Consider the following 12,399-nt stretch of genomic DNA (forward strand, 5'->3'; position numbering starts at 1 on the left):
TAGAGCTAGGAGAATCATCCTGGAGGGAGTTCGAGATCACATAATCTCGAGCCTCCATGGGAAGGAGACTCCGCATGCAATGTGGAAAACATTGAAAGATTTATATCAGAATAGCAGTGATCAGAGGAAGCTGGCACTGAAGGACAAACTTCGCAAGATCAAGTGTGAAAAGGGTGACACTATCTCTACGTTCTTGAACAAGCTCACCACCTGCAGGGATGAGCTTGCAAGTGTAGGGGTCGTGACTGTTGATGATGATATGGTGAGTCTAGCACTCCTTGGCCTTCCTAAGAGCTGGCATAGCTACCAAGACTCAGTGAATGGAAGGGACAAACTACCAGATTGGGAACGACTATGGTCGGATTTGATGTAAGAGGAGATCAGACGGAGCACCAGGGATGGAGCTTCTTCATCAAAACATGATGATGAAGAGAACTTGGCTTTAGCATCTAAAGCTAAGAAAGGGAAAGGGAAGGCATCCCAATCCAAGTCTTCTCAAGGAGGGAAGAAGTTTGACAAGTCGAAGGTGAGATGCTTTCATTGTCATGAGTTGGGCCATTATGCTACTAATTGCCCAAAGAAGAAGTCCAAGAAAGGTTCCTCCAAGGAATCTGATGGTGATGCACTAGCTTCACAGTTTGAGATGGATTTCTCACTTATTGCATGCATGGTTTCATCCAGCATGGGATGTGTTTGGTACTTGGACAGTGGAGCCTCTTTCCACATGTCAGGTGACAAGAATATTTTCAGCACTTTGGAGGAGAAGGATCTCCAGATACGGATCGAGATGGGCGATGACGGAAAGTACCGTGTCTCAGGTGAAGGTACGATTGTGTTTCAGAGGGAGCATGGTTCTCCCCTCACTCTTTCTAATGTTATGTATGTACCAGGGCTGAAAAAGAATCTTGTGTCTATTGCTATGCTTGAGGATAAAGGCTATGATGTAGTCTTTAGTTTGGGAAAGGTTTTCCTAAGGCATATCGGCACTGGACAGACCAAACAGATAGGGATTCGAATTAAGAATCTCTATAAGTTACAGGTAGAAGACTGTGTTGCATTGAGTTCCAAAGTAGAGGTGGTGCATGGCCAAGATATTGGCGAGTTATGGCATAGGAGACTGGGCCACTTGCATCATGGGGCCTTGAAGATCATGCAGCAAATTTCTACCGAATTACCCAAGTGCAAGCTGGAGCAAACGAGCACATGCAAAGGTTGCACTTTGGATAAGTATGCAAAAGCTTCCTTTCATGATCGGGATAGTAGAGCAGAAGCAGTTCTAGAGCGAGTTCATTCAAATGTATGCGAGCCCTTCTCTACAGCCTCCACCGCAAAGCATAGGTACTACTATGTTATTTTTGTTGATGATTTTTCTCGTAGATGTTGGATCTACTTCATGCAAAAGAAAGATCAAACTTTCTTGAAGTTTTGTGAGTTCAAAGCTTTGGCAGAGAAAGAATTAGGGATGAAAGTAAAGGCCTTGCGGACTGATAACGGTGGAAAGTATGTTTCCCAACAGTTTAAAGACTTCTGTGCTTCAGAAGAAATTAAACGAGAACTCACGGCACCTCATAACCCACAATAGAATGGGGTGGCCGAAAGGAAGAACAGGTCTATTGTGGGAGCAACTTGAGCGATGTTGCATGACCAAGGCCTACCACTTCATCTGTGGGCTGAGGCATGCAATACAGCAATATATCTTCAGAACAGAAGTCCTCATCGCATGTTGGGGATGAAGACACCTATAGAGGCTTTTTCGGGGAAGCGACCAGATGTGAGTCACTTCCGCATCTTTGGATCACCAGTCTTCTGTCATGTGACCAAAGATGCTCGGAAGAAGCTAGACCCAACAGCTGAGTTGGGAATACTTGTGGGGTACACGGATACACCTCACAACTATCGTGTGTTTCTGCCTGCCAATCAAAGGACCGTAGTGCGCAGGGATCTGAAGTTTGATGAGCAGCGACCCATGTGAGTGTCACTTGAGAGGGAGCTCAAGTTGCATGGTGATGATGAGGAACTATTAGTTCCTAAGGAGGAGGAGCCTCCTAATGATGCGAATCAGCCGCATGCAGAGATTCCAGTAGTGGAGATCACCACTGTTGGAGAGTCTTCCAGAGATGGGCGGAAATGCTCATGGGAAGCTAACAGATTGATGCAGGGTGCGAGAGAGAATGTGGTGCAGCGATCCTCTCATCGCAGACAGAGGAGATCTCCCGATAGATACACAAGCTACATGGCCCTGGTTGGGGAGTGTGTAACGACCGAGCCTTCTTCTTTTGAGGAGGCAGTGCAGCAGCCAATTTGGGTGGATGCAATGGTAGAGGAGTATGATTTTATCATGCGGAACAGTGTGTGGGATGTTGTTCCTAGACCGGGGGACAAGTCAGTGGTTACTTCCCGATGGCTTTACAAGGTAAAGCAGGCAGCTGATGGCAGTATTGAGAAACACAAGGCAAGGTTTGTTGCTCATGGTTTCTCACAGGTGGAGGGGATTGACTATGATGAGACCTTTGCTCCTGTTGCAAGGTACTCATCGATCAGATCGATTCTAGCACTATTAGCACAGATGGGTTGGAAGATCCATCAAATGGATGTGAAGACAGCTTTCCTCAATGGGGAGATTGAGGAAGAGGTATACATAGAGCAACCTGAGGGATTTGAGACCTTTGATCGTGAGTCGCATGTGTGCCGGCTCAAGCAAGCATTGTATGGGCTAAAGCAAGCACCCCATGCTTGGTATACCAGGATCAAAATCTATTTCACCGGGTTGGGCTTCACCAAGAGTGAAGTGGCTGCGAACCTCTATCACATCATGGCAGAAGGTAAGCTATAGATTATTGTACTTTATGTTGATGATCTGATTTTGACAGGTGATGATCAGTTGATCAAGTCTTGCAAGGTCCTCCTTGCAAGAGAGTTTGAGATGAAGGACATGGGCCTCATGCACTACTTTCTAGGCATAGAGGTGTGGCAGAGAGATGGGGAAGTATTTGTGTCTCAAGGCAAGTATGCCAATGAGATACTCAGTCGCTTCCACATGGAGATGTGCAAGCCCATGGAGACTCCTCTAGCAGGGAACTGGAGGAAGGAGGATGCTACTTCAGGCGAGGTAGTAGCTGCTACTGTTTATCGGCAGCTTGTGGGTTCACTTATGTATCTAGTGAACACACGACCGGATTTGTGCTTTGCGGTGAACCAACTGAGTCAAGCTATGGTTCAGCCAACCAAGTTATTTTGGAAGGCGACAAAGCATGTGCTGAGATATCTCAGAGGCACTACACAGTATGGATTATGGTACAAGCGGACAAAGGGAGTGAAGCTCCAAGGCTTTATGGATGCAAATTGGGCAAGTAGTCCATCAGACAGGAAGAGCACTTCTGGAGGAATCTTCAACCTTGGGTCAGTGGCAGTTTCTTGGTATAACATGAAACAGAGATCAGTTGCACTTAGCTCAGCGGAGGCTGAATACATGGCTGCTAGTCAGGCTGCATGTGAGGCCATCTGGATGCGAAAGATTCTAGTGGGATTGTTTGGTCAGATGATGGATCCTACCGTGATATATTGTGATAATCAAAGTTGCATTAAACTCTTTGAGAATCCAGTGTTTCATGACAGGTCCAAGCATATAGATATCCACTATCATCATCTACGGGATTGTGTGGTCAAGAGGATCATGATGTTGCTATACATTTCGACCGAGGAACAGGATGCAGATATTTTGACAAAGGCATTGTCAAAGGGCAAGTTTGAGTTCCATAGAGACAGGATCGAGGTTGTTGATAATCCCTTTCTTGTTGAGAGGGAGTGTTGAAAAGTGTGCAACAAGAAATGCTAAATTTAGAATGTGCTAAAAATAGAACTCCTAAAAATAGCACTTCTAAAAATAGCAGTTTGTCCAATAAACATTTTGGCCACCTTGGGTGAGAGGTGAAACTGCTAATAATTGAATCTTCTAAAAATAGCATTTCTGGGTCCCTTCCTATTTTTAGCAGTCCCTGGTCTAACTATAGGTAGTAAAAAGTTAAAAACGAATTTGGTCTTAACAACAATTTAAAATATTAATTAATTAATCTCCATGAGTTAATTAATTATGGAAAATTAAACTTGAAGTCTTTGTGAGAACATGCAATTAGTTGTCCCACTGATTGAGGAATTTATCCTTGATTTTCTCCACTGGTTGAGGAATCAAGTATGAGTTCTATAATGGGAGGATCAGTTGACTTAGTTTAACTTAGTCAAGTCCAGTTAGATTAATTTAACAAGTTGTTAAATTAATGAGATATAGTTTGTTAATGCTTGCATGCATGTGACAACTATTATTTCAGATAACTGAGCATTCCCTCATGGATAACTAATGCATGTCAGTTCAGACAGAGACCCAGTTGAGATCAGATGAGGACCAGTGTACTATCAGATGCTTGGATATTTCTAGTAAGTATTCCTTGCATGGAGAAGCATTTATTTCCAAGAGAAATACGTAATATAGGAGATTGGAGGACTTGTGGCCTATATATTGAGGCCTAGGTAGTCTATGATCTTCATCTTTTGATTGCATAGAGTACAAGATAGCTCTTGAGCTGATTCTTTTTGTAAACAGAAGAGGATTTCCACTTGATTGATAATACAGATAGGGGTTTTATGCTAGTGCTTTCCCCAATGATATGTCTTGTGTTATGGTTGATTATTTCTCTTGATCAGTTATATGTGTTTATGCTTGATGTTGCTCATGAAATCGATTATGCTTCCGCTCAATGTTTTGTAGAACTAGATCACGTATTATGCTTTAGTACATTGTATATATCAGTTTGATCTACAGGTGTGAAATTTCTACATTGACGATGACCCGTCAAGAGGATGATTATCAATAGTGACAAGATGTAGCATCATTTCATTAAATCCAAGTTCGCCAACACCAACTTAACACTATTAGCCAAACCCCTGTCATTAGGAGATGCATCCTATATCTGTATTCCTCCTTCAACCACTATTTTGTCATCCTATATATAAGACAAAGGTTGAAACTTGAAATGCACATATACCAATTTCTCCACTATGGACTGTGAATATCCCAATGCCAGTGGAAAAATCTATGAATCCCAACTCCACCACATCAAGAGTGACTAACCAATTGATACTACTCAATGCAACCCCTCCCCCACCCCCACCAAAAAAAACATATACCTATCCATGTGAGGAAGGGATCTACTTGTAGATCCAACATTGAACCACTCATCACTATGATCCTTAGGATTTATTGAGTGACTCAAGCAATGCAAAGGCGTACAGTTCTTCTGCCACCTACTAACAAGAATATTTTGCACGACAATTAACAAGATCTTTATCAATGTTTCAATTAAGGACATTGATTCTCAAAAATGCATTCACAAATTCAACCATGGAATCCCAATGCTCATAAAAATCTCCTACAATGGGTTAGTTTGTGTTTGCAAACCTAAGTTGCATGAAATGCCGGCAAGGGAGGAGTTTCCGTACGGAAACGGAAACGAAACGCGGAAACGCATATGGTACGGCCCAAAACGCGTTTCTGGCCATATTGGCACGTTTCTCGAGGTGGAAACGTGGCCAGTACAGCTGGAAACACGTTTCTGGGCCATACGACGCCGTTTCCACATGCAACTTGAGTTTTTTTAATTTTTTTTATTAATTTGTCTTCTAATTTTTAATTAGGTTTTTCTAATGCCTTCTAGTTGCTTCTAGATGCCTGTCTAAAGTTATAAAAGTGAACTTTTGCCCTAGTATTGATATGCAGTTCATCAGGAAGTTTGAGGCATATGCAGTCCATGGTAATGTTAAATTCTTAAAGTAAAAGTGATATTCTCCTTTATTTTTCATTTTCATCCTTTTACTTAAATTTTTAACATTACCATGAAATGACTCAGGATGTTTGAGAGTGGTTTCGCCCTCATTGGATTTCATATGGAGAAAGTAGAATTTTAGATCTCACTCAAAATCCAGAGTACTTACCTGTTTTACAGGATTTCAAGATTGGGGGGATTGTAATGTTTCCATTGGATTTTATCATGTACTAGGGCATGGAACTTGTATTTAATCAAGAGAACCAAGCCCTCTATGAAGGGGAGACTCCCAATAATCAAGAGCATGTAGGGTACTAGGGTATGAAACTTGTATTTAATCAAGAGCACTAAGGTCGTTCGACTATGTAGGAGGAGACTCTCAATCAAGCACGAGACAAGAAATCAGAAATTTCTCGTGGCTGATTTTGGATATTTCTATTTTCATTATGTGATCATTCATGAGCAAATGTGATGTAAATTTAGAGACTTATAGTGCATGCATTGACAATTGACAATTTTATCATAATGTAATAAATTAGAATGTATCAGATATGCTTTATGATTGCACATATTTCTTAAATGTCCTAATATATATACATATATATATATATATATATATATATTCGCATTTCCCCGTTTCCAAAATTTGGGGGGTCATGTTTCGTACCCGTGCTCGTTTTGGAAACTCGTACCCGTTTCCCCATTTCGTGCAACCTTGTTGCAAACTGTAGCAAAGAAATGAAAGGGTCTGTGATCTTCTTGTGAGATCTAAGCTCTCCCACCAATCATTGTGACCTTTTTGGGAGCATATATATCATGTTTTCTCCAAAAAAGCCACTAATTTGAAATAACCATGGATCCAATCCTTCAACCTCTTAAGCATGATGAATATAGAAGCAAACACAATATCTCCAATCTTCAATAATGATAGATGTGTGTACTCTTTATAGATGGTGAGGGATTGGTATAGTTTGGTACAAAATTGCAAATATGTTATGCACCATCAATAAACTCTGCCATCCAACTCATAACTGAAATAAATAGGTTTATGTGCCAACTTCAAAGAATGAACAATGCATGTTGTCCAAAATAATTGTTGATATTTAGTTTCCTCATTCAACTTGACAAGCTTGCTGACAAGAGCTTTACTTATGCCATATTGCACACAAGAATCAACACCTACTTCTTCCATCACTAAAAAGAACAACTCACCCATAAAATTTATATCCATGTATTTTCCAAGATCTTCCACTCTTTCAAGAAGATCAATCCCCTCTTTGATGCTACTGTGAAGAAATTGACGAGAGTATGGTATGATGGGCCCATCCATCAACTAGCAACAATTATAACTTGGCCCCACCCCCACTTCTATCATATGTCTTCTTCAAGAACAAGAGGAGTATCTTAACCTCTTCATGCCCTAGTTGTTCTCACCACCTTCCCCAAGCCAACGTTATCATCTCTTTTAGTACCCTTTCATTCAATTAGAGACACTTCTTCACATGCTCTAATTCATCTACCTAGAAGACCCAGCAAATGGTACTTGACTCACTGGTAGGTGCTATTGAATTCAACTTAGAAAAAATTATGTGTCCAAATAATGTGTCCTTCCCCGAACCTCGCCCTTAGGCCCTAGTCTTCTAGTTACATATTTCTAAAATGAGTTTTTTCGCTCACTAAGTTGTCTTGTTCTTTGCAATGTTTTGGATAGAAATGGTTGTTGTATTTGAAACAATGGAACAATGATAGTGGTGGATGGAATAAGAGGAGTGTGGAGAACATGAACACGAACATTCTTCCCTTTATTTACCTTTAGCAGCAATACTTTGTGATTGAGTCATGATTTCCTTATTTGCAAGCTCCTTGAGGCAAACAAAGAATAAACAATGACAAAAGAGACATGGTGGATTGAGGTTTAAAGTTCTGAACAAACCCATGAGTGAGTTTTGCATGTTGATGTCTTAACACAATATGCCCATTCGTCAGACATGCACATGACATGTGTCCCAAGATTATGCAACATTCAAATGCCCAGTGTCCATGAGGATTGAAACAAGGACACAAAACACTTGGCCTAAAAGGACAGCATCTTGCAACTTAAATGCAAAGTTGAAGTTGAGTGATGGATCAATCAAAGTGAGTTAGGTTGTAAGCAATGTTTCATGTTGGGTTATAAAGATTAAAATCCTATCAACTAAGGCAAGAATTTGGGGTTGGTTCCCATGAAAACTATGTCATGTCTTTGTTTATAATTAGAATACCATGTTTTCCTATAAATAAAAATGAGAAAGAGATACAGAGAGAGAGACAAGAAGAATCAAACAAGGCCAAGATGACAAGCATTCAGTTGGGAAATATAAACGTAAAGGTTATGTGGATGGATTTCCAAAAGCATCTCAATATATTTCTTTAGAAGTCTGAAACATTACAATTTTTGTGGGCCTTTTTTGGATGCTCTTGTCAATGATTAATAAACATTCTACAATTGGGGTTTCTTTTCAATTTGAAATGCTTTTGATGAACACCCGCAAGCAGCAACTATTCAATGTGAGACATTACAATGTGGTGGAAGCATGTTACAAGAGCATAACTTTGGCTAAGCAGTTGCAACAAGGGATAACTGTTCTGTCAAAGTTACCCAGGACTTGCACCTGGCTCCACTTGCAAATACTGGCACAAGCATAGCACTAGCACATGCACAAGTGGCCTACAAGAGGCAAACATCTTGTTGGGGAAACTTGAAACTTGAACGCTGCAAGTCCCCTTGACATTATAGAGAGATTTTCAAAAATGCCGCATCCATTTTTTATTTCAACATTTCACACCAGACTACTGTGGTTCATCAGGAAAGAAAGAATTGGTAATTTTATACTCTTAAAAGCTTATTTCTAGATCTGTGAGGTCACATTTAAAGGAGACAAACTCCTAAAAATGGTAATTTTTTTGGTGGAACTCCAAACGCCCTTCTACATTTCTTCCTGAAGCTTTGAAGTTTAAAGGCTACTACTGGCTTAGAGAAATTATCAAGTTCCCGAGCCATTGAGTATGGATATGGATACCACTGGTCTCGTACTAGCAACCCAATCGAACATTTTTCTGAAAGTGCTTCGAGAAACATGCCCCGAGAACCTACACCACATGTAACAGACTTCCGTTTAGCTTAAGATGACAAGTCGCCTCAGACTTGTACCCGGCCTCAACATTTTGAATCTCATGTCATTTGGGCGGTTCGCACGACAGTGAACAATAAACCTGGTGGTTGGCTTAAAGGTCTTTTAACCTCACCAGTAAAAAATAAAAATAAAAAACCCACGGCCCAACCCCCAAATAGCCACCAACCAATCAGAAATTTGAGACAAACAACAGAACGTAAAAAAGAAGTACCTGAAGAGCTTGAATGGAGAAAGGCTCGATCTCAAGAAGTTCTCGAAAACCCCGCTTGGCTTCGTCCAGCTGGCCTTTAACCTCATGTAGCTGAGCCTTAACAAGCCTCCACTGCAAGTCATAAGGCTCCAAAAACATCAACCTCTCTACAATTTTCATAGCTTTATCGGTGTCCCCTTTACTCATCCGAGAATACAGAACCACCTTGAGAGCCTGCACATCTTTGGGATGGGTTTTCAGATGCTCAATCACCTTTTTCTCTTTTTCCTCCAATTTAGCTTTCGGATGCCCCCACTTATCATACAACTCTGTAGGACTTACCGCCGGCGCTGATAAGGCCGGCCTGCAAAACCTCCCGCTGGCATTTAATACAAAGACAGCAGCCGCAATCAGAAGCAGACTAACTCTACCTATTTCTTGCTTGACCTCAGTTCTGTTGCTATTCCCTTCCTGCTGTAACATAGAAACCCAGTTGCTAATCCTTCCGAGCTTGCATTGCAACCTCTGTATTGGGTTTTCTGGGGTTTGTGCGGGGGCATTGTGATGGGATGACAATGCCCTTACCTTGTATCCAAGTCTGGGGAAGATATTTAACGGTCTGCCAATGCAAAGGGACTTTGGGATTCGAAGAGCGTTTACGCTGGGCTTGCTTTCGTGCGGTTGCAGTTGCGGGATTCCTGGATTTCCTGGAGATCCCACTACCAGACTCACTGCCAAACCTTCCATTCCTACCATTTCCTAAAACCCTGCTCCCAGGTTATAAACCCTCTATAATCTCTGTGGAGAAAGCGTCCAAATTCAAATCCTATCACATACCCGACAACGTGAGCCGGAATTGAGCACATAACAATGTTCCTTTTTAACTATGGGTCAGCTTGTTTATGGCATGGAAGAATCATTTATCACTAAATGTAATAATGATATTAATATTAATATTAAATCAATCTTAAAATATATCAACAATATATAGATTTTTTATTTTACATTAAAAATTATTAAGAATGGAATTATACGAGAAAATGATTGATGAAGAAGTAAATTAAATCATGAATAGAATTAATTTTAGAAGAATTTTGTTGGTAGTTTTATACAGAGAAAGAAAGAAAATTATTTTAACGTTCACAAGGTTAAAAATAGCTTACAGGACAGATTGCTTATTCATCTAGTTGATGTATTTGGCATTTTTTCTGTGAAGCCTCACAATAAACACTCTTAGTTTCTCGACAAACCCCTCGCTAAATAGATTATCCCAAGAGTAGCTTATGGGACAGATTGCTTCTTCATCTAGTTGATTATTTGGCCCTTTTTCTGTGAAGCCTCACAATAAACGCTCCCAGTTTCTCGACAAACCCCTTGCTAAACAGATTATCCCAAGAGCTAGCTGCTAGAATATCTGGATAACTTTCTCTGTTGTCTTTGAAGGCCTCGCATTCTAAAATGAAATGTTTTTTTGTTTCCACTTTTCTGGAAGACAAAGAAAATATAATCTTTCCTCCCACACTTCTTTTGGCCTTTTCCAGTGTCCTGTTTCACAACGGAGTTGATGAGAAGTAGTCCTTAACTGAGCAATAAGAATTTTGGCTCTCCAAAAAATATTAGTCTCTATGTATGCTTTTTGTTGATGGTTATGAGTGGGGTTAAACACTTCAATATAGTACTTTCTCCTTCTCCCTAGCTCCTTATCCCTAGTACGCTTGTGTAACTTATCCATGACAAAAGCTTTTGTCTCTTCACTGTTTATGGGACACGCATTCAAGAAAATACCCCATTTAATAAACCACTTGTTATTTTGCTGCATCCAAATCCTTTTTCTTTTGTGCAATATGTCATTAAAGACAATCTTATGCCATCTACCCTCTTCCATTTGCTCATTTTTTTAAATACTTCATGACTTGCACCATAGCAATTGCTTCAATAGGGGCAGTGCTTGTTTCACTTAACAAGATAGCATAAGGAACTGCACTTTTAATTTTGAATTTATTTGTAATCAAACACTTCTGAATTTTCTCAATTTGTTTCCACTGCATGTCAAATGTACTGCTAACCCACAGTTCACAACCATGGAGAATCACCGGAATCACTAGAAGCCCAAAAAGAGTTTGAGTGGTTTTACATTCCCATAACTCTACCTCTCTACACCTATTTTAAAAAGCGTAAAATTCTTTCCAACCCCCCAAAGTTCTTTTCTTTCTACAACCATCCCAGCTTAGATTTTTGTCGAGGTATTTGTAATCTGCAACTTCTTCCATTTGACAGTTTCCACATAGAGATCAATTACGGTTACAAATTTTGATTTTATTTTCATTTGTACGAGTTAAGTGAGTTAAGTGAGTTAAGTGATAAAGGTATAGGGGCATATTTATCTCATAGAAGGGCATTTGATCTCAATGGTTACCTTTGACATCATGGTCGATAGATCCAACATGAAGTTGAATGGCATGAATCTTAATTGCAACGAATTTTTCCCTGGAGAATTTTAGCACAATAGATGCTTGAGGGATATGGCCATGGTGGTCAACTCATCTCAAAGAGAATTGAATTTCCAAATTTTTTTGATGATCTATGTGGGAGGAGGCATCCATTGTTACGATGGTCTCAGGCTGGACGTCACTTACTGCCTTCTTAGCGTACATAATTTAACAACGTTGGCTACCGTAGGTGGCCCAAACAAATGAAATAAGGTTATGAAACAATATTCCCTCACCATAATCTCTCGTGGGAATACTAATAGTTGGATTGAGCATCTACCTATGTCTAAACCGACAAAAGTTCGATCTCATGGAAATGAAACAAAAGAAGTTGTTGCAGAGATATGTATCGTTGATCTCAAGAACAACACTGAATTTTTTCAACATGTCAGTATTCCACTGGGAATTTCGCGATATCTAACGTGATTGGCGAAGGAGGTTTCAACACCACTTACCGGGGGCGCTGCCGAACAAATCGTGTGAAAGGTGGTAAAAATTGATTTGATGGGAACTAATTTAACAATAGACTTAACCATTTCAAGCAAAGAATTAGTCTGTGTTGTAGTAAAAAAACAACAAATTCTACCACATTTTACCCTACAATATATATAACAATCTTAATGCTTAAAAACCCATAATGGAAAAGCAAAATCACTAAATCATGAATCAAAGCAAGAAGAAATTCAGAGTCATAAATGATCAAATGTGATGTTGTTTTAAGAGGTAACACT

General features: G+C 40.1%; 1 protein-coding gene across 1 annotated transcript in view; it reads right to left on the reverse strand.

The window, feature by feature from the left end:
* Window positions 1-10,058, reverse strand: part of LOC149151319 (protein SLOW GREEN 1, chloroplastic-like) — a 123,085-nt gene extending 113,027 nt beyond the window's left edge. The window contains exon 1 of the mRNA XM_089445206.1: window positions 9,201-10,058. Within this exon, the coding sequence (XP_089301332.1) occupies window positions 9,201-9,935 (735 nt within the window). The 5' untranslated portion in view covers window positions 9,936-10,058. The remainder of the gene's footprint in view (window positions 1-9,200) is intronic.
* Window positions 10,059-12,399: the final 2,341 nt, after the last annotated feature.

Source organism: Pinus tabuliformis, chromosome 9 (assembly GCF_031772625.1).
Source record: "Pinus tabuliformis cultivar Carrire ecotype Pingquan chromosome 9, CPIR1, whole genome shotgun sequence".
NCBI classification, from domain to species: domain Eukaryota; kingdom Viridiplantae; phylum Streptophyta; class Pinopsida; order Pinales; family Pinaceae; genus Pinus; species Pinus tabuliformis.